The sequence below is a fragment of the Mauremys mutica genome, chromosome 18 (genome assembly GCF_020497125.1).
Source record: "Mauremys mutica isolate MM-2020 ecotype Southern chromosome 18, ASM2049712v1, whole genome shotgun sequence".
Taxonomy (NCBI): Eukaryota; Metazoa; Chordata; order Testudines; family Geoemydidae; genus Mauremys; species Mauremys mutica.
Genome location: NC_059089.1, coordinates 6,731,449 through 6,753,333, shown reverse-complemented (window position 1 = coordinate 6,753,333; position 21,885 = coordinate 6,731,449). Strand labels below are relative to the sequence as shown.

The 21,885-nt window shown below is 55.7% G+C and overlaps 2 protein-coding genes across 10 annotated transcripts in view; one reads left to right on the top strand and one right to left on the bottom strand.

Annotated features, from left to right (window-relative positions):
* The window catches only part of FBXW5 (F-box and WD repeat domain containing 5), a 29,252-nt gene extending 26,573 nt beyond the window's left edge, over positions 1-2,679 (top strand). For all 4 annotated transcript variants that reach the window (XM_044992518.1, XM_044992517.1, XM_044992519.1 and 1 more), the window contains one exon: positions 568-2,679. In XM_044992518.1, the coding sequence (XP_044848453.1) occupies positions 568-814 (247 nt within the window). In that variant the 3' untranslated portion in view covers positions 815-2,679. The remainder of the gene's footprint in view (positions 1-567) is intronic.
* A 294-nt stretch (positions 2,680-2,973) lies between these two features.
* TRAF2 (TNF receptor associated factor 2) overlaps positions 2,974-21,885 on the bottom strand; it is a 57,001-nt gene continuing 38,089 nt past the window's right edge. For 2 of the 6 annotated variants that reach the window (XM_044992613.1, XM_044992611.1), the window contains exons 8-11: positions 15,623-15,982; positions 14,199-14,376; positions 11,110-11,258; positions 2,975-9,983 (exon numbers count right to left, since the gene is read on the bottom strand). In XM_044992613.1, coding sequence (XP_044848548.1) covers positions 9,765-9,983; positions 11,110-11,258; positions 14,199-14,376; positions 15,623-15,982 — 906 coding nt within the window. In that variant the 3' untranslated portion in view covers positions 2,975-9,764. Of the gene's footprint in view, positions 9,984-11,109; positions 11,259-14,198; positions 14,377-15,622; positions 15,983-21,885 lie in introns of all 6 variants that reach the window. The other 4 variants (XR_006574189.1, XR_006574190.1, XR_006574188.1 and 1 more) reach the window with 4 other exon arrangements.

Sequence of the window (21,885 nt, the reverse complement as noted above, 5' to 3'; positions counted from 1 at the left end):
CAGCACAGGCCCAGCCTCAGAGGCACTCAGAGGGCGATTCCTGCAGCAGCATGACGTACCTGAAACCCTGTAGGCTTGTACCAAATGGGATGACTGCCAGCCACTAGGCTAGCACAGTCAGTATGTTACGCTGCCCCCCCCCTTCCCCTCGGGCTCTTGATTTGACAGTGCAGGACTGGGTGAGGGAGCTCTGGAAGGTGGTATCGGGGGAGGAGATAGTCGAGGCTTCTGGTGGTTTGGGATTGTGGAAGAAGGAGCATGTTGATGGGTCAGTTAACTCTGAACCCTAAAGACGACACTGGTGAGCAGCGCCATTCACTCCAGCACTAGTGCCCACTCAGACAAACCCCCCTGCATCGCTGCCCCTTGGCTCCTTCTGGGAAAGGGTTTTCTCACAACTGTGAGGACTGGACACTGACTGGGCCAGTAGTTTGGGTGTAACCCCAGGCCTTATGGGAGAGGCACCTGTTTCCCTCATAGATTTGTGAGGCTTTGGGGGAAGGGGGGTTAGGGCCCCTTTCCCTCGGGCTGGGCTGGGTTCTTACTGGTGTCTTCTGTTCAATGCAGTGGGGCAGAGGATCATCATGGCTACATCTGGGACCGGCACTACAACATCTGCCTGGCCAAGCTGCAGCACGACGACGTGGTCAACTCCGTGGCATTCAGCCCCATTGAGCAGGAACTGCTCCTGACAGCCAGTGATGACACCACCATCAAAGTGTGGCGCTCCCCCCGCACGGTGCGCATCCACCACGCCAGGAAACCGAAGCCCCGCAAGCTGCTCTTCTCCTGGCTGCTGAACCAGCAGAGCTGAACCAAGGCACCTGCTCATGCTGCTGCCTCACTCCAGCCACACCCTCTATTGTGCTTTGGACAGTGGGAGCGTTGATGGAGGAGCTGTGGGCACAAGGCCCTGGAAGGACCCTGCCCCAGGAGAGAACCTTGCACTCCCACCAATGGCTCGCATCTGACAGAACGGTTACCGTCAGAGTGCCCCCACTGTTGCTGCAGCCTGTGAGCTGGGTCACTGCAGGGCAAACTCACAGGTGCTGCTAGTCGGTCACGCTACTTGCAGCCAAGCTTTGGTCACTGATCAGCACAGACTGTGGCGGCTTATTTTCTTCGTGAGCTGGGGGTGTAGCCTCAGAGCTGCTGGCTCAAAGGGAAATGTCGCAGCACTGCTCTTGTCATGACAGGGCTGTTTTATCGCTGTCTGTCTATCCCATGCAGGAGGCGCTGACAGTGTTACTGGTCACCCTCCTCCCGTCTCCTGCAGCCAGGTCCTGAATGCAGACTGGCGAGCGAGGAGACTTTCCAGAGAGGCTCTTGCTCAAAAAGTGCAAAGCATTAGGGCACTGGTGCTGGCTTGGCAGCTCTAACATTCTGCTGATGGCAGCTAGCAACTTTCTGCCCTGCGTCTCCACCTCGGGCCTACCAGAGCCCTTTGGACTGCAGCCAGCTCAAGGCAAGCCTCTGTCGCTGCCTTCCATTAGCTGTGAGCCTGTGCACCTCCACCACTGGCTTCCACACGGGTACGTGGAGAGCTGGGGAGTCACACAGGACGGGCCTTGGTGAGCTGCTAACTAACATTAAGATGCTCCAGTTGCGTTGCTAATGTGTTGTTTTCCAGGCAATCCACTGCAGTGGTGACCACAAAGCTGAGGTTCCCCCTTCAATGAGAGCAGCTTATGGGCTAGAGTTGGCCATGAGAATCTGAGTCCAACTGTCACAGCATGAGCCACAAACTCTTGGTATTTGCTCTGCAGGACATAGCAGGCGGCTGCACCATCCCAGCTGATGTCTGAGTTGCTCACTAACTGCCACCTGGATGAGAACTGTCCAAGTTCTCTTTCACTGTGGGTGACTTCTCCCGGCGGTGCTACCGGCCTCCCCCAGCGCCTTTAAGTTCTCATCTAACGAGTCAGTCTCTTCTGTACTCTGTCATGCTGCACTCTTGGTCTCACTCCAGGCCCCTGGAGCTGGGTGTGATGAGGCAGCCTGTGGAAGCCAAGACTGATGGGGGGGCTTCTAAAGCCTACAGCAGGAGATGAGAGGAAAATGTCTCACTTCCAGTAGCTGGCCCTGGGTCAAAGCTGATCCCTCTTTAAGAACTAGCCTTTGTCTTTGAAAGCATTGGCCCTAGGATTTTAACTTGGTGTCTGAACTAGGATCCTAAATTCACAGGCCTGGATTTCTGAGGTGCTGGTAACCTGCAGCTCCCAGTGACTTCAAGCTGCAGGTGCTCAGCAGCTTTGAAAATAGCAGGCTGGAATTTTTAGGCCTCTGAATTTGGAAGCAGTGGCTCTAGTCTGTAAAACAGGGACGGCTGGGGAGGAAGAGGGTTGTATACTTGTTAGTTGTCTGTACCCTCTGCTCAGGCAGAGGCACAAGTCAAACTAAATGTTGCTTCTGCTGCTTTCAGTCAGTCCTCTGGGCTGCAGCCTTCTGTGCTGCGTGGCCATGCAGGGTTTTACTTCCTCTTATGGGGGCTGGCAAGATTCAGTGTTGCTACCCTCCCCCAGTAGCAGGCACCAGGGGCTTTATGCCCAGAGTTCACATAACGGGTCTGTCTGTCACTAGCAACAGCTTCCCCAGAGAGGGACATTTTGTTGGCAAATGGTTCGGAAGACATGGATGCTTCCCGTGGGGCTGTTTGACCATTAAAGAAACTAAATTCACTCACCCTGAGTGGGGACTTTTTAAATAACTGTGAGCTCATGTGAACCCTTTTCCTGCTCGCTGGCGCTGGGTTTAACGCACAGTGTCCCAGGCGGCTCCGGGCTCCCTGGGCAGGGCCGGGCCCTGAGCCCCCGCCGGCTCCGGGCTCCCTGGGCAGGGCCGGGCCCTGAGCCCCCGCCGGCTCCGGGCTCCCTGGGCAGGGCCGGGCCCTGAGCCCCCGCCGGCTCCGGGCTCCCTGGGCAGGGCCGGGCCCTGAGCCCCCGCCGGCTCCGGGCTCCCTGGGCAGGGCCGGGCCCTGAGCCCCCCGCCGGCTCCGGGCTCCCTGGGCAGGGCCGGGCCCTGAGCCCCCGCCGGCTCCGGGCTCCCTGGGCAGGGCCGGGCCCTGAGGGCAGCAAGGAGCTTTCTCTTCAAACATTCTGCTCCTCGCTACAGCACTGAATAAAGGGGCTATTCTGCTAGCCGGGGTTCGAGCGAGTATCGTCAAATGGCCTCGTCTCTCAATGAGGTACAACCCCCTCTAGCCCAGAGGCAGTGCGCTAGCTGGGTCTGTCCTTGGGCTCCACTGCTCAGTGGGGCAGTGCCTGGAAAAAACAGAGACCCTCCTGACCCCCCCCGGTGAGGGGCCTAGGCTCTATCTGCCCATTCAGCAGAGAGCCAGGCACATCTTAGGCTGAGACCCCCAAAAGCCAGGGCCTGAACAGTTAAAGTGGGCAGTGGTAGCTGCTGCTGGTCCTGCAGTCAGATTTTCAATGGGCCCTACTCACATAGACAAGCCCCTCTCATGCCATTTGCCCTGATCTGGGGATTGCTGGGGGGCTTAGGCAGCACCGAGGAAGCCAACAGGGCCCAGGCCCCACGCTAGCAACTTCAGGCACTGAGTGATTTTTAGCCTCTACTGCTTTTTGTGGGAGTGTCACAGATTGCAGTGGAGCCCAAAGGCGGCTGTAGGTACCATTTGTGGAGCTTGGTGCTAGGCTGGGGGGTGATGGGTGAACAGCAGGGAGGGCTGGAGCAATGAGCATGGGGGGGAGGGGAGGAGTCAGAGCTGTGTTCTTGCCACAGCCCCATGGTGGTGGTCGCTGCCTGTTTTCCCTTCTCTGAAAGGGGCAATACAGGTACTTCACATCGGCCACGAGTGTCTGCTGGGGCCGGCCTAGCAGCCGTGACCCAGCCGCTGGGGCATTTCGGGGGTGGTTCTTTTGAACAAAATGTATAGACTGGGGGGTCAGGTGAGCCCCTTTCTTCCCAGTCCCATAGGCACTTGTTGCATCTTATTTCAAAGTAAGTAAACTCAGCAGGGTAGGGCCTGTGTCTGAACAGCTCCCAGCACCTCCGGGACCCAGCATGTGTGACCGCAGTAAGGGGTGGGGGGAAGGATTATGTGTCCTGTTCTCTAGCAAAGTAAATGGAACAAGGGCTGAGCCCCTCTCCCGCAGGAGCCTGTGGCACACGAGGGATCCCACTTTCAAACCCATCAATTTCACAGAAACGGTTTCTAGTTCCCATTCTTGATGGTGCTGTATGTTGTCCCATTACTGTCCAACCTTCCCTTGGGATACAATACTTTATTAATGGTCTCACTCATACAACGGCCCAGAGGACACTTCATTTCACAGTTAGCGCTAGGCCGTGCGTTTGGACACATCCATGAAAGGTGAGAGCCTAGTGCTTGGTCTAGGGAGGGTGTTGCAAAGCTGCTAATGAAGGCAATATTGTTATGGCTATGCTAGCACACAGCAATCACCAAACTAAAGGCATTTCCACAAGTGCCAAACAACCCGCACCCTGCGTTCTACACAAACGTGGCCATGCCTCAGAGGAGACACGCGGCAGAAGTAAAACCCCACCTCTGGTTTAGCTACCTAGTGGGGGCAAGGAAATGTATGATAATGAACCTGGAGCCTCTTCTGGAGATGGCTGTATAAAAAAATGGAAGTGTTGGGCAACCTTACTGCCGGGCCTCATTCCTGCTCACCGTTCACCCGGCTGCTGCCCACTGGAAAGTAGTGTGCCAATCCCTGGGGGGAGCTGTGTTAGCAGCTCCAGCCAGAGGGCACCCGCTCTGGCGCCGTCGGGCTAGTGCAGGTAAAGGGGAGGCAAAACGTACACAGCCCCTCTCACCAAACTTGTTCCTTTATCATACGGCCGCCTCCTCTTACCCTCGGCCACACCCTGGCTGCCTGCAGTGCATGGAGCTCAGCACCTGAGCCTCTCACGCAGGAGCCTGACCTGCTGCCTGCAGTGCACGGAGCTCAGCACCTGAGCCTCTCACTCAGGAGCCTGACCTGCTGCCTGCAGTGCACGGAGCTCAGCACCTGAGCCTCTCACGCAGGAGCCTGACCTGCTGCCTGCAGTGCACGGAGCTCAGCACCTGAGCCTCTCACGCAGGAGCCTGACCTGCTGCCTGCAGTGCACGGAGCTCAGCACCTGAGCCTCTCACGCAGGAGCCTGACCTGCTGCCTGCAGTGCACGGAGCTCAGCACCTGAGCCTCTCACGCAGGAGCCTGACCTGCTGCCTGCAGTGCACGGAGCTCAGCACCTGACCCTCTCATGCAGGAGCCTGACCTGCTGCACTTCTGTGGAATTAGCCATAGACGTGATTTGTTTGCTTTTGAATTTTGCTCCTGAGCAACCCTACAACAAACCCTCAGCACTGATTCCTCTCCCGTGACAGGTGTACTGGCCTAAGGTTTCTTTCCCTCACAGGCTTGTGGGTAAAGAGGCTTGAATTTTACAAGAATCCTCCCCTGCAAGGCTTAGCAAAAGACTCCTGTAAATACCGATATGGTGCTGGCCAGGCAGGACAGGCGGAGCTGTAATACAACTATCCCGTTACTGACTGGACTCGGGGGGGAGGGGGGGGTGTGTGTATGAGACTAGGGTCATGGGCCATCACTGTTGTGTCTCCCAGCTACGAAGCAGGTATCCACAGCTGGCTCAGGGACATACACATACAGCACATTTTAAGCTGGCAGTTCAGTGCCTCCATGCACAAAACAGCACCACGGCAGCAGCTGCAGCACAAGCCTTAGCAACCCTCCACCTGCCTCATCCATGCATGCTTGACATCCACTGAACAGCAGCACGGGGGAAGGACCAGCCCCACCTTTTCACAAAGCGGGTGCTGCATGGCACAGGTGCCATTTAGCTTCTCCCCCTCTGGGAGTTTGTGGACACAGCCCCAGCTGCAGCTGAATGCCTCATAGCCACCAGCAGGGGGCAGCCAATCAATTTCACTGAAGGTAATTAAAGGGAGGGAGTAAACTGCAGGGAAATAATGGGGGGGGGGGGGTGGGTCCTGCATGGAAGAGCCTTCAGCCTTAGCACAGCTGGTAAGTGAGGAGGGGGGGACGGACAGACACATGAAAAGCAGCAAGTCTTTTCAAGTGACTCCCTCCGAACTTAAGGCCCCTTCTCCCCATCCACAGTGCTGAGCCCAACTGTGCCTCAGCTGGAACAGGCCTGCTCATGCAGCTAGGACCCTCTTCCATGAGATGGCTCCAACAGGTGGTTCCTTCCATGCCAGAGCTGGGCTCCTCTGGTCAATATTACAGCCTGGAGGGAACTGGGGGGCCCTTCTCCAGCATGGGAACACTGGCTCCAGCAGGAAGCCAGTGCAGGCTTTTTGGATGTTGGGTGAATTTATACTACGAGGGAAGGTGCAGCAGTGGTAACGCGAGCATCCCCCAACACCCTGCGTGTCACACAGGGATCAGCGGCGCCCCCACACCAGGGCAGCATGGCAGAATTGCCTGCTGGAGCCACCACACTTTAGGCTTTGAACCTTGGCTAAAAACTCATCCCAACACCTCTCCACAGGGCGGGAGAGCCAGCCAGCCAACTCCAGCACAGCACCTTGGTCTCTCCTGCCACAAGCACTGTATGGAGCTGGCTTTGGGTTCCACCCCAGCCACCAGACTGAATCCTGAACAGAATCCACAGCAGATACCAATGCACAGTATGTGCCAGAGATGCCTTTCGAACTTCTGGGAGTCCCTGCTAGGGCTTTAGGCCTTTGATAGCCTCTGGGGCCCAGGTCCCCTTACTGCCTGACCGCTCACCCCCCCAAAGGCAGCTGCGCTCCAAATCCCTGGAGCTTGCTGTGGAGGGACAAGCCTAGCAGTGCCACTGAAGTTTCTCTCGGCCACTGAAGACAAAGCTAGTACTTCCCAAACCAGGGGAGAGCTCACCTCCCCCTGCTGCAGCCATGGCCTTGTCGGCGGCCCCTCCCAGGGCTCGAGCACGGCAGTACCAAGAGCCAGTCTGGCTCCTGCGCACAGCCAATCAGCTGCTCCGTCTCCAGCCTCCTCACTAGACACCTCGTTTCTCAGACAACGTAGGGAAACCTCTCCGAGCAAGCGCCCAAAGGCTCAGGAGAGGCACTGCAAGGGGGATCTGGGGAGTGCACAGAACAGCAAACAGGCTCCTGGCGTCAAGGGGAACAGGCTAGAGAGACAGCTAGTTCCTGAGGGGCTGGGCCCCATCTGGACACAGCGTCTGAAACTGAGCAGCCCCCAGGCCCGTTGCCACGGGGCAGGAACGGTGGGTGGAGTCTACACAGGGCTCGGAGAGCAGAGAGAGACAGACAGCTTGCTGTGGAGTACTGTCCAGCCTGGGGTCTGGGGAGGTGCAGCGTCCTAGACAGACTAGGGACTCAGACCCCCGCCTGCTCCAGTGACCCTAGATGTCAGTCTTTAAACTGAGCTGATTTAATTCCCTTTGGCTCCCATGGGGCGGCTGTTTTACGTCTGTTTATTGGCAGCTGGAGATCATGGCTGGGGAATTCTGCACACAGATAATCCTTTCCCCGCCCCCATCCCTAGAGAACCAGCCACCGCTCCTGGCCCAGAAACGAGATACATGTAAATAGCGGCTCAATAACAGTGGCCTCTCAGCGGGGGAGCAGTGCCGGCTTACTTCGCTGGGGGCACGCGCCAACGCGCACCCCTTTAGTCCTGCCACCCTAGCCTGGAATCAAAACTCATCTCCACTGACAGATTTCTGACCCCAGCTGAGGTGTGTGGAAGGGGGCCAAGGGGACTGAAGCAGGCCACTGTCAAGGCTCGAGTGGTGGCCTACGATGAGACAGCCTGTCACTGGTCCTAGCTAGGACAGTGTGAAGGCAGAAGTGCCTCAGCTCTGCAGACGCCCCTGGGGCTGAGCCCAGGTGGGGAACATACAATTTCTCTCTTTAGAGGACACAACAGAGGGGCTATGGCCTTCCTCCACGGAGAGGGCCACAATTTCACAATCTTGGATTCCCTTGCGTTTGCTAACTGGTGATCGTTCCATAGAGAATTCCTTCCCCTGCACACAGGCAGCCGATCACTGATGCTAACTGGAAGTGGGGCTGCTGCTCTCTGGGGGGCTCCAGCCAACCACCTGGAGCACCTCTGGCATGGGCAGCAGGGCCACCCTCTTTGCCTGTCCTCCAGGCCAGAAGAGCAGGGGAGGAGTTGGACAGGGCTGGGACAACCCTTGAAGGATGGTTCAAAAAGCAGCTAGCTGGGTGCTTTGGCCAAAGAGAACCTGCGGGTTTGTACTGACGGGAGAGAGACAGAAAACCACAAAGAATAAGGCTCCAAAGTGGCTAATGGCCACTCCAGAGAGTTACAGGTGACCACCACAGAGTAACTCTGAGGGGCCAGTTAGCCACAATGGCAACACGCTGAGAGGGACCCATTCTCCACGAAATAGAAAGACCAGTGGGCAGCAAACGGGGGCCAGAGTGCCAGGAGCCCGGGGAGGGAAAGCCCTGAGAGTTTCTAACCGAGCAGCTGCAGACTGGCTGACTGCAGAGAGCACACTCAGCTGGCCACGCAGCAGCCGGGGCTGCAGGGCTGGTGAGGCTGTGAACAACTAACCCCCTTGACAGAGCGAAGAGCCCAAGATTTCACATTCAAGATTAGCTGCCGCCTGGGGGAGGACACTTGGGGGGGGACGACCTGCCCACAAAGGCAAATGAAGAGAGGCGCTAAGAGCCAGGATGAGAGTGGTGGGGAAAGGAGCTACTGAGCTAAACCCTCATTCCTGGGGGCTGAGCAGCTCACACACGGGGGCGGGGGGGGGGGCGCAAGGCTGTCCTGCCCTAAGCCCAGCTCCAGGGTTAACCATTCACAGGCAGCCAATCAGATTCCAAGGCACCTCTGCCTAGGTCAGGACCCGCTCCAGAGAGCGACAAGACTCATCTGTTGGGTCATTCAACACACAAGCTATGCCCACGAGCCCGGGAGCGCTAGGGCTATAGGAGACCAACACTGAAAGAAAGGAGGAGAATATTCCTCAGGTGCTGTCCTCCCTTACTCTACACTTCCCCTCCCGTCAGATCCCTCCCAGGGACTGACATGGACACTGGGAACAGCTCTCTCTTGCCCTACTGACATACGGCCCCACTCAAAGTGCCTCTGCAGCTATGGCTGCCAGGAGAGGTCAGTGAGACTGTGCTAAACTGCTTCCCTCTCACTGAGAGCTAACAAGGATCTCTGCCGTGCGAAGCCCACATACCTCCTCTGCCTGCTCCTAGTCCACGTCTTCCCTCACACCCTCATGTCAAAGATCAAACCAACCAGCAACACAGAATTACAGAACCTTTAAGCAATAACACCAGAGAGAAACCAGCTCCCTCTAACACTGAGATCTCCTAAGAGCATGAAAGAGCCTGGCCAAAGGGCTATGTGCAGTGGTGCTCTGGGCAGGCTGAATGCCTGTTCCGTTGTAGGAGCTGTACATTAAACAAGTACAAAAGAGCTGCCTTCATTTTAGCTTGAAACCTGGGTGCAGGGAGCCCTGGTAGCTGATTCCTGCAGGGGATCATCCAGTCCCCATTGATCATGGATCAAACTCAAACTAACCTCAACACAAGCCTCTTCTCAAGGAAGATCTGCACTAGAGAAGCTGGTGTTTTGACACCAAGGGAGGGTTCCCATCAGACACTGCATTTCCACTCAGAGCGGAGCAGGTCCCTTCAGGGATGCGGCCAGGTCTGGACTTTGCCCCTGCTCCGGGGCATGCTGAGGGTGCAGCTCCGGGAGGGTGAGCCCTGGTCGGCTGGCACTGTGCTCAATGCTCCTGGTGGGGAGGAGGCTTTAGAGGCCCGTGAGATCTACGATGGCTTTAATAAAGATGGCGTCGTCACGCACGTAAGAGTTCTTGGCCTCCATCTTGGAGACTGGGCAGAAGAGCGGGCAGCCACTGGCAATGTTCATCTCGGTGACGGGTCGCTGGAAGGACGATGACGTCACATCGGGTCGGAAAGCGTCGATAATGTGCTCCCGATTATTCTGATCCAGCAGCATCAGGGTCACCTAGAGGTGAATACACAAGAGAAAGAGCTTGAAGAAATATGGCAAACATGCAACCCCCCGTCTGTGACTCCCATTCATTTTTACCTTTCGAAAGCTGCAGACACACACGCAGCCTTACGCACTCATGGGGCAGCAAGCTGGGGTAATGCCTGCATTCAAGCTCAATGCCAAGCCCCAGCTAGATCTACACCCTGCAAGAAGGCTCCCTGCTTTCTCCCAATCTCTGCTGTGCCACAAGGGAAATCCTGCACTTGGTTCAGATCCACTGACAACTAGAGACTTTGCTAAACTCAATGTGAAAATGAAGTGCGGCAGCAGCCTGGGTAGCCAGCAGCTGCAGATTTCGATATTCAGTTTGATCCTGCCCCATTGCGTGCATGTCCCTTTGAGATAAGCCAGGCAGATCACGCTGCTCCAATGCGCAGTTTCAGGCTGTCTGTGGAGTCAGGCAGATGTCACTGCATCAGTTTATACCTGGTTCTTATTTTTAAGGTTTTCTTCACAACTGCAAAGGTTTAGAAATTTAATTTAGAAAATAAAGATGACAGCTCAGTCATGGAGCACATGCAGCATGTCAGTATGAAAGTTCTGGTCATTCTCCAAACACATCATCACCCCCCTCCTGACTGTATCTTTCCCCTCTCCCCTGGGCCTCTCTTGTAGTACCCTGGGCTTTCATCAGGACAGGAGCCTGCATGGAAGAGCTCCCCCAAATGGCTAGTGCAGCGTTTCTCAAACTGGGGGTCGGGACCCCACTTTAAGGGGGTCGCCAGGGCTGGCTTAGACTTGCTGGGACCTGAGGTGGAAACTGAAGCCTGAGCCCCACCACTTGGGGTCAAAGCCGAAGCCCAAGTGCTTCAGCCCTGGGGGGTGGGGCTCAGGTTACAGGCCCCCTGCCCGGGGGTGAAGCCCTTGGGTTTCAGCTTCCACCTCACCACAACCCCTTGTCAGAAGGGGTCGTGGTGCAATGACGTTTGAGAACCCCGGGCTAGTGCGTTCTCTGCCTCTGCTTGCTGGACGTGCCAGCTCTCTGTCTAGGAGAGCCCGAGCCAAGGGAAATACATCACTAGGCCAGGCAGGCCTTTCAGGCACCAGGACTGACTCTGCGCTCACTCCCAGCACCTACCTTCTGGTTGAAGGGCCATCGCAGAAGCGCATCGTTGGGTCCTTTCATCACCACAAAGAACAGAGACAAGTGGGTCCCCCGTCCAGTGCCGTCCCCGTTTAGGTACACACGCAGGCACATCCTATAGCCATATTTGCTTGTGTAGAAGGCTAAGTGATGCAAAACATCAAGAATAAACAGCTGTGCAGAACAAGGGCTAGGGCAGCAGGGGAGCCCAGATGGTTCCCAAACCGTTTCAACTGTCTATTGACTTTGGCTTTTGAAGCATAAGTAGGGGAGGGCTCCCTGAGCTGGGGGCCCACAGGAGCATCTCCGCTGGGTGTATTTAAAAGCACACAAGACACTGGGGCCCCAGTCCATGAGGCACTAGGCCTAGTTAACATGCGCCTGCTGTTACAGGACAAGAACAAGGAGCCTGCTGACTTCTCTCCACTCTTCTCCTGCCCTGCAGAGACAACTCCATGCTGCGAGACGGAGCTGGAGCCTAGACCTGCTTAGGAAACAATCCCAGTGCTGCCTTAAGTGCCAGGGCCAGGGCCAGTCACACCCCAGTAAAGGGAACAGGCCTGCACAAGTGTCACTGAGGACCTAGTCTGGCCTACTCCCCTTTATGACTAGCCATGAGTGTTCAAGCAGGAAAGAGCCCAAACTGCAGCTGAGATCTCAGGCTGGCAGACAACACCCGCTCAGGCATCTTCGTACTTGTACCTGGAGTCCAGGGCCCAGATACTGAGCCCCACTGTGCCAGGCACACTCAAGTTACTTTTAAACAGGGCAGAGGTGTAGTTTTACATTCAGCCGCCGCCTTTCTTTCCCTCTTTCTTTAAGCTGCGCATCTCCTTTTCCACAAGGAAGGGGAGAGCACGTTGCGTAGCTGCGGCTATGTTGCACAGTGTGCTTTTGGAGGAGTCGGGCAGGGAACAGCCCATTCATAACAATGCACCAGTGTGGATATACAACGTGCTAACACTGGCAGAATGTGAGGGGAATGGGCAGCTTGTGTGCACGTGGAGGGTAATTCCGTAAGGACTTAGGAGAGCTGGCTGCTACTCTTGGCTCTGGCACTGACACGTCACTTCATCTCTATTCCCCACTGCACCATCTGTCGGTGCAGACTGTACGCTCCTGGGGGCAGAGCCTGTCACTTCCACTATGGAGCTGTGCAGTACTCGGCCCAATGGGGGCCTGAGCTCAGCTGAGGCCTCCAAATGTTACTGAAATGTTCATAATTCAAAAACAAACTGAGGGAAGAAGGGGAGGGACAGCTGAGCAAAGTACGAGGCAAGCTCAGGTGAAGACAGACCAGCCAGCAAGGTACCAGAGACACGTATGCTAGAAGTCTGCACCAAGCGTCCATTCAGCTCAGTGAGAAAAACTACGCACCCAAAAGGCAATTTTTAACCAATCCTAACCTCTGTTTCTCTGCCTCATTTCTGCACAGCTAAAGCAGCATCAGGATTGCAGCTTCCTGCCTGGTGCTGGGTCTAAGTAACATGCAGGAAACTCAGGTGCTGGCAGGTAAGTCTTTCCTTCCCTATAAACAGTCTCTTCTCAAGTGTTTTTCCATGAAAAAAACCTCTCTCTCTCTCATTTCCAGTCCCTTTCAAACCAAGCACAACACACTGCTTTTCTGTGGGCCTTGGGGCTTGAACCAAAAGAACCAACCCTGTTTGTAACAGGATCCACAAATGTCTATGTGCCCTCTGTTGCAGCCATTTAAAAACCGCACTGTTCCTTCAGCTGAGAGATCATCAGTGAGCCTGGCTCATTAATAACGACGTGACACAGGTTGTAAGAATTAATATCTTATATAGCATCTCACTCCAAAGTGTTTTCGCCATACAGCACTACTAAAATGCAGCCACTTCTGGGGAAGAGGCTGGGCATCAGCCAGCATATAGCATGTTACACAAGAAGGGAAGTGGGGGTGAGAGAGGAGACATTTAGGCCAAGGAAACTGGGTCAAATCCCTCCAGGGCTGTATGAGTTTAGTGCCCAGAGCAGACAGGCTGTAAGATTTGAAGGTCTCATCTCAAAGGTGCACACAAAATGGCGTGGAACTCAGTGTGTCTGCTTGGGAAATATGATGGGCAGAGTTGACCCTGCTAGAACGTGAAGCTCTGCTCGCAGGGGGCCTAGGCGGTTTCGAGGCTGACCACTGTTTTTAAGAGGAAGTTCCAGTGACAGGGCCAGAGTTAGTAGAGCAAACGCAGTTATGGGAAAGCTTCAGTTCCACTGAAAAACTGGAAGCGAAAAGGGATTTTCCAAGGGGCAAAAATGTTTTGGATAGAGAATAAAAGACACCATAAAATAGACAAATAATCACAACTGGCATTTTAGAACAGTTCTTTAGATTGTCCGTTTAAACTAGTCTGTCTCTAGTTTATGTGCAGTTCCAAAGACTGGCTGCTTTAAAAAGGAATCGTCCTGCTGGTTTAGAACCAGACCTGGTCCGGTTGGCACAGACCCAGATGTCCCTCAACTATGGCACTAGCAGACTCCATGGCTCGCTCAGCACTGACGTCCTCCAAAGAGACGGTGTCTGGACTGCTGGGATGCTGCTGCTTTAGCAAGGTCACAGCTCAGACAAGAACTGGAGACTCTCTAGAAGATCTGGAATGCTGCATGGCTGGGGTGAGCATGCTGACTTTATCTGAAGAGCAGGCAGCTGCACAAGCCTCGCTGGAGATATGCATGTTTCTCAGCCCCTGTGGACACACTGTCTATTGTCATGTTATGCTCTAGGTACCTCGATTCCTTGCCTTGCTAACCATCTCCCTGATGGCCCTAATTTGGGTTGTACTATGTAAAAAGGGCTATTATTGCAGGGCTATTTCTGGGCCTAGGAGGGCTACCTTTCCTGTTAGGGAAAGAAAAGTCTTCTGTATGCAGGGGAAAAGGGATATCTTATAGCAATGCAGTTTCACTTATCTCACTGTAAAAAAATCAGTCTCTACTGCATTCTTGGGGGGGTGAGGGAAAGAACTTGGAAGAAACAATCTCTGCATGCCACATGCCATTTCAACACTACTCAAATGACTGGACACAGCTGGAGCCTTGCACTATTTTGCTAATTTCTAGGTAACAACCTGGAGAGAAGATGGCAGGACAGCGGCCGGCTATCGCCTCCTGACGTTTTCTGGCAAAGTCTGTAATCTTCCAGATGAAAACGCCATCATAGGTCGAAGCTTCCATATCACGGATCTTTTGCTCCATGTCAGCCATGGCCAGATCTTTCAGTCCAATGCTCCTTTCCAGCTGCCGGACCTGATCAGTGGAATACACAGAGCACCTTGTTTAGAAATATAAGCTGCTAAGGGACCCAGGAAAGTCAAGGGATCCTGTGAACCTCCATTCAGGCCCGATCTTTAGTGGGAAATGTTCTCCAGATGTGATGGTGGCTGGGAGAGGGAAGAAATCCATCACTGTTGGCCAACTCACTAAAAATAATTTGAGATCGCCCTGCTGCTCTTGAGCAAACAGTTAACCAACACCTCTCTTCACTGCCAAAGCAGGGCACTTTCCAGCTGTGGATGGCAGAATCCAGTCAATGAAGGATGAGGTGTTGGTCTCCACTCCATTAAGAACATTACGGGAGGGGGGTGGAAAAATCGACGTTTATGACAAAACTGAACCGAGGGACAGAGAAACCGACAAATTGAGTCAAGCATGGTTCTTAGCTTTAGTGCAGGTGTAATGCATGCAGGGGTCTGTGATTTGACCTCATGGCTATCAGGAGCCAAGCTATGAGTATATTTGAGATGTTCTGAGGAAAAGCTCTCTGGACATGTACTCCTGTGAGGTGTACAGAGGAGGCACTATTTCAGCTTTCTGGATGCTGAAAGATCCCTGAGCCTGGTCAGCTCCCCACCCTTATAGTGGGAGAACCTGAATTTCCAGTCTTACCTGCATCCTCAGCTTGTCTACTCTAGAAAGGTTTGCTGCTTTAACTGTTCCAGCCTAGTTAAAGCAGCAAATCTCCCCACACTAGTGTGGATGGGAACCGAAGTAAGCTAATAAGGCATCTTTATACTGGTATACATGTGTCCACACTAGAGGTTATACTGGTATAACTGTATTGGTAAAAACTCACATCTCCAACTGACATAGTTACACAAGTATAACTTTTTGAGTATAGACTAAGCCTTAGACATTTCCAGGGTGCCCATCACCCTAGTATCTAGATGCCATCTCAAAATTGCATACATGTTAGAGTGGGAAAAGACCTGTTATGTAGGTCATCCTCCTACAGTACAGAACTGATCCCCTACAGTATGCGCTGCAATCTTTGTTTGGCTCTAGGTTTGCATTCATTGTACTCTAGACACGGTGTCCATGGGAGCTCTGAGAGGGAGCACACCTTTGTTTTCCAGAGGAATGATCTCGCAAAGCAGAGGCCACGATACTTCACAACAGCAAATAGCTGTTTAGAACTTTAATTACTGGGACAAATGATTTGAAAGATGTTCACAGAACATAAAGAATCAGAAGTCTAAAGCCAGAGGTTACAGACCTTGTTACTGAGCATTTCAATTTTCTCCTGATCCAACCGATGCTGCCGGCTATACGCCTCTGCTGTCAGAGACACCCTTTCCACTTCCCGATTCAGCACGCACACAATATTCTCAAATGTGATCGTCTTCCTCTCCAGGGCCTCGCACCTTGCCTGCAGCTCTAAGGACTCAGAGAGCTCTGATTCAGAGCACAGCGAATTGGTTCTTAAGCGCATGGAGTTGTCCTGCACTGACGCAAGGGTTGGGTGGTGCTTTAAGTCTCTAGACTCAGCCTTGAGGCTGAGCACAAAGCCCAGCAACATATACAGATGCTCCCCCACACATTTACTTTCGTGCTCCAGCAGCTTTTCATTTTCCACCTGCAGAAAAAGAAATACACATTCCCATTTGCAGCAAGTCAGCTTCCCACTATGGCACGAGATCCACAGGACACATTCATCCCCTGCGGGTTACAACTGTAACTGATAAAAGCCAAGGGTAACGCAAAGAAAGACACAGTTACAAACTGTCCAACAGCACAAATTTTAAGGAAAAGACGGTTACTCACCGTTGTAACTGTTGTTCTTCGAGATGTGTTGCTCCTATCCATTCCATGTAGGTGTGCGCGCCGCGCGGGCACGGCTCTTCGGAACATTTTTAGCCTAGCAACACCGGTGGGCCGGCTGGGCGCCCCCTGGAGAGGCGCCGCTATAGCGCTAGTTATATACCCCAGCCGGCCCGTCCGCTCCTCAGTTCCTTCTTGCCGGCTACTCCGACAGTGGGGAAGGAGGGCGGGTCTGGAATGGATAGGAGCAACACATCTCGAAGAACAACAGTTACAACGGTGAGTAACCGTCTTTTCTTCTTCGAGTGATTGCTCCTATGCATTCCTGTTAGGTGATTCCCAAGCCTTACCTAGGCGGTGGGGTCGGAGTGAGACGTGGCAGAGTGCAAGACTGCGGAGCCGAAGGCTGCATCGTCTCTGGATTGCTGCACCAACGCGTAGTGGGAGGCGAAGGTGTGGACAGAGGACCAGGTGGCCGCTCTACAGATGTCCTGAATGGGGACATGGGCCAGGAAGGCGGCAGACGAGGCGTGCGCTCTCGTAGAGTGAGCGGTAAGACGGTCAGCTGGCACCCCAGCCAGCTCATAGCAAGTTCTGATGCATGCGGTGACCCATGAGGAAACCTCTGAGAGGAGACCGGCTTGCCTTTCATACGTTCTGCAACCGCTATGAACAGTTGTGGCGAACGCCAGAAGGATTTTGTCCGATTTATGTAGAACGCAAGGGCCCTGCGTACATCCAGGGTGTGCAGCTGTTGATCCCGACTCGAGGCATGAGGCTTCGGGAAAAAAACGGGAAGGAAAATGTCCTGATTTACATGGAAGGCTGACACCACCTTAGGGAGGAAGGCCGGGTGAGGCTGAAGCTGGACCTTGTCCGCATGAAAGATGGTGTACGGAGGACCGGCCGTCAGGGCCTGAGCAAGGGAAACTCGCCTTGCTGAGGTTATTGCGACGAGAAAAGCTGTTTTCCACGACAGGTGGAGCAGTGAACACGCAGCCATGGGCTCAAAGGGGGGTCCCATGAGCCTGCCCAAGACCAGATTCAGGTCCCAGGGTGGAGTCGGGGCCCGCACTGGCGGGAACAAACGCTCAAGACCCTTGAGGAAGCGGGAAACCGTAGGATCGGAGAAGATGGATCGGTGACCGACGGGTGGCCTGAAGGCCGATATCGCTGCCAGGTGCACCTTTAACGATGAGACCACCAGACCCTGCTCTTTAAGCGACCAGAGGTAGTCCAGTATCGTTGGGATAGGGACGACGAATGGATTCAGATCTTTCTGGTCGCACCATATGGCGAAGCGCTTCCATTTGGAGAGGTGGGTCGAGCGAGTGGAGGGCTTTCTGCTCTCCAGCAGGACCCGCTGGACCGCCGCCGAACAGGTCCGCTCCGCGTGGGTTAACCACTCAGGTACCAGGCTGTTAGATGGAGGGAATGCAGGTCCGGGTGGCGGAGCCTGCCGAAGTCCTGCGTTATCAGGTCCGGCCATAAGGGCAGAGGGATGGGATCTCATACCGATAGCTCGAGCAGCAGAGTGTACCAGTGCTGTCTCGGCCAGGCCGGAGCGACGAGTATGAGGCGGGCTCTGTCCCTCCGAAGCTTGAGAAGCACCCGATGTACGAGCGGGAACGGAGGGAAGGCATACAGTAGGTGACCCGTCCAGGGGTAGAGGAATGCGTCCGACAGGGAGCCCGGGACGCGACCCTGGAGCGAGCAGAACTGGTGGCACTTCCTGTTCTCTCTGGAGGCGAACAGGTCTATCCGGGGAAACCCCCACTTCCGGAAAATCGTGTGAACCACATCTGGGCGGAGGGACCACTCGTGGGACAGGAACGACCTGCTCAGACGGTCGGCCAGCGTGTTCTGCACCCCTGGAAGATAGGACGCCACTAGGTGAATGGAGTGGGCTATGCAGAAGTCCCACAGTAGCATCACCTCCGTGCACAGCGGAGAAGATCGGACTCCACCCTGCTTGTTGACATAAAACATCGCCGTTGTGTTGTCCGTCAACACCGCGATGCAACGCCCCTGGAGACTGGGGCAAAAGGCTTGACAGGCGAGGCGAATCGCTCGGAGCTCTCTGACATTGATATGGAGGGAGAACTCTCGGGGCGACCAGAGGCCTTGGGTGTGCAGGTCGGCTAGGTGCGCTCCCCACCCCAGCTCTGACGCATCCGTGGTCAGAGTGGCCGATGGTTGAAGGGGGCGGAAAGAGACTCCGGCACACACGACTGCTGGGTCCAGCCACCAAGTGAGCGAAGCGAGTGTTGGCTTCGTGGGCGTGACCACCATATCGATAGAGTCGCGGTGGGGCCGGTACACTGACGCGAGCCAAATTTGAAATGGGCGAAGGTGCAACCTCGCGTACTGAGTGACGAACGTACACGACGCCATGTGGCCTAGAAGGCGGAGGCAGGAACGCACTGTTGTCCGTGGGAAAGCTTGTAGGTCTCGAACTAGAGAGACCAGAGACTGATGCCGAGGTTGGGGTAGGCAGGCCCTGGCCAAATTGGAATCCAGGACCGCACCGATGAACTCCACTCTTTGCGAAGGGGTCAACATCGACTTCTCGGCATTTATCATGAGCCCTATACGCTGAAACAGGGCTAGGACCGTGGCCATGTGGGACGCCACCAGTTGGCGGGATGGTCCTCGGACTAGCCAGTCGTCGAGATAGGGGTAGACATGTATCCGACGACGGCGGATGGCCGCGGCCACCACTGCCATGCACTTGGTGAATACCCTCGGCGCTGTAGAGAGGCCGAAAGGCAGCACTGTGAATTGGTAGTGCGTATTGTTGACAACGAAGCGCAGGTAGCGCCGATGAGGAGGGTAAATGGCGACATGAAAATACGCGTCCTTCATGTCGAGGGCGGCAAACCAGTCTCCCGGATCCAGGGAGGGAATGATAGTCCCCAGGGTTACCATGCGAAACTTGAGCTTGATAAGGTATTTGTTGAGCTCTCGGAGGTCGAGAATGGGTCGTAGGCCTCCCTTCGCCTTGGGGATTAAGAAATATCGGGAGTAAAATCCCCTGCCTCGCATATCGCTCGGCACCTCCTCTATAGCACCCAATCTCAGCAGAGACTCGACCTCTTGTAGGAGGACTTGCTCGTGAGAGGGGTCCCTGAAGAGGGACGGGGTGGGTGGGTGGGAGGGTGGGGGCGAAACAAACTAAAGATGGTAACCAGACTCTACCATGCGTAGCACCCAGTTGTCCGATGTAATCTGGGACCATGCCGGGAGGAAGTGGGAAAGACGATTGAAAAATAACGGGGAAGGATCCAGAGGAGAGACTGATGGGCCGTCCTCGGGCGTCCCATCAAAACGCCTGCTTCGGCCCTTGGGGGGCCTTGGAAGGCGCCTGGGACTGGGTACGCCGATTGCCCGATGGCCTACGGCGGTTTAGTCTGCCCCTGCGTGTATTATCCGGCCGAGACCTGGACTGATTGAACGGCTGAAAGGGCTGCTGCCTGAAAGGCCTCCGTTGTGTCACAGGCGTATGCATGCCTAGCGTACGGATGGCAATGCGCCCATCCTTAAGGGTCTGTATCCTGGAGTCCGTTTTCTCCGAGAATAAGCCCTTGGTATCGAAGGGCAAGTCTTGCAGAGTATACTGGACCTCTGGCGGCAAGGTGGACGATTGCAGCCAGGAGATCCTTCTCATTGTCACTCCCGATGCCAAGGTCCTGGCTCCGGAGTCTGCAGAGTCCAGTGAGCCCTGAATGGAGGACCTGGTAGCTTTCTTGCCCTCTTCCAGCAAAGCTGAGAACTCCTGCCTGGAGGATGTTGGAACCAACTCCGTAAATTTAGAGAGGGCTACGAAGTTATCGTAAGCATAGCGGGCCAGGAGAACCAACTGATTTGCTATGCGCAGTTGGAGGCCGCCAGCCGAATATACCTTCCAGCCCAACAGGTCCATCCTGCGCGCGTCTTTAGACTTAGGAGCCGGCGCAGGTTGCCCATTTCGCTCCCTGTCATTCACCGACTGTACCACTAGGGAGTCCGGGGTCGGGTGGGTGTACAGGTACTCGTACCCAGTCGGGGGTACCGAGTACTTCCACTCCACACCACAGGCAGTGGGAGGGATGGACGCCGGGGACTGCCAAAGTGTGGTGGCATTTTTCTGGATCGTCCGAACAAACGGTAGGGCCACTCGCATGGGGGCCTCCGTTCCGACCACATTAGTGATCGGGTCCTCGTCCTCGATGACCTCCGCTACCGGAAGGTTAACTGCTTGTGCCACCCGACGAAGGAGGTCCTGATGGGCACGTAAGTCAATCGGTGGGGGATCGGATGACGAAGATCCCGCCACCGCCTCATCGGGCGAGGAAGACGAGGACTGGGCCTGACCAATAGGCAGAGGCTGAGGCTCGTCCATGGGGTGTGAGGTCGCCGTCTCCACGGGATGTTCCGTCTGCACCGGCGGCGGTGGAACCTCAACCGGAGGCGATGGAGGGGGCCTGCTGACGGTGGCTTCCGGCACCCCATGGTCAGAAGGCCCCTGTCGCAGGAGGAAGGGGGCGCCTTGAGCCTCGTGACCCGCCCAGGGGGTCCAGAAACCCCATTGCTGGGGACCCAGGTCTTGTCCTTGTGGGTCCGCGCGGTAATCTGCACCGCTGCCGTCGTGTGAAGCGACCGACGGTTGGCGGGAAGGCCACGGGGGGGCAGAGGCGCTCAGAGACTGCGGCGTCGATGCCACCAGTCTGTCCGTGGACGGTGCCGTGTACCGGTGCCGATCGTCTCGGTGCCGGGAGTGGGACCTTCGACCGCGAGAGTAGTGGGAGGTCGACCGCGATCTCGATCGTCGTCGACGGGAGCGGCTTCGAGAATGGCGTTGGGAGCGGTGCCGGGATCCGGACCTCCCTCGGTGCCGACGGTCCGGAGAGCGGGACCGGGACCTGGAACGCCTCCGGGAGTACGACCGGTACCGCGATGAGGAGCGGTACCGGGACTGCGACCGGCGCCGAGAAGGAGAGCGGTACCGTGATGGAGACCGGTGCCGTGACCTTGAACGGCGGGAAGGTGACCGTCTCCGGGATCGAGACCGGGAGCGGGACCTGGATCGCCTCCTATCCTGTTTGTCAGGGGTGGCCGGTCGTACCATGGCCGGTTTACCCACTGACGGAACAGCCCGCACCGGCGGTGCCGGGGGCCGGAGGCTCGGTGCCTCTGTTAGCTCTATGAGCTCCCTCGCCGTCGAGAACGTCTCGGGCGTGGACGGGAGAGGCAGCTCGACCACGGCTTGCACCGGGGAGCGCGGGGGTACCGGACTCGACGGCCCAGCCGGTGCCGGAGTCGACGGTACCGTGGACGGTCCGTGTGCTGTCACGGACGGTGCCGAAGGCACCGCTGCTGGCTGCTGGACCGATGGTCTCGGCGTAGCAGTCTCTACAGCCTTGGGCTTAGGCTTCCGTTTCCCAGATGGTGAATGGGAACGGTGCCGGGGCTTCGGTGCCGGCTGCTTCTTAACAGTCTTGGTACCGGACCGGCCGGGGACCGCTGGAGCACTCCGCACCGAGGGCGACGCCGGAGCCGGAGGAGTCGGCACCGCAGGGGTAAGCGCCGACTCCATAAGGAGCTGCCACAACCTAATGTCCCGCTCCTTTTTAGTTCGCGGCTTGAACGACCTGCAAATGAGGCACTTGTCTGGTCGATGTCCCTCGCCGAGACAACGAAGGCAGGCGTCGTGGGGGTCCCCAACGGGCATATGCCGCT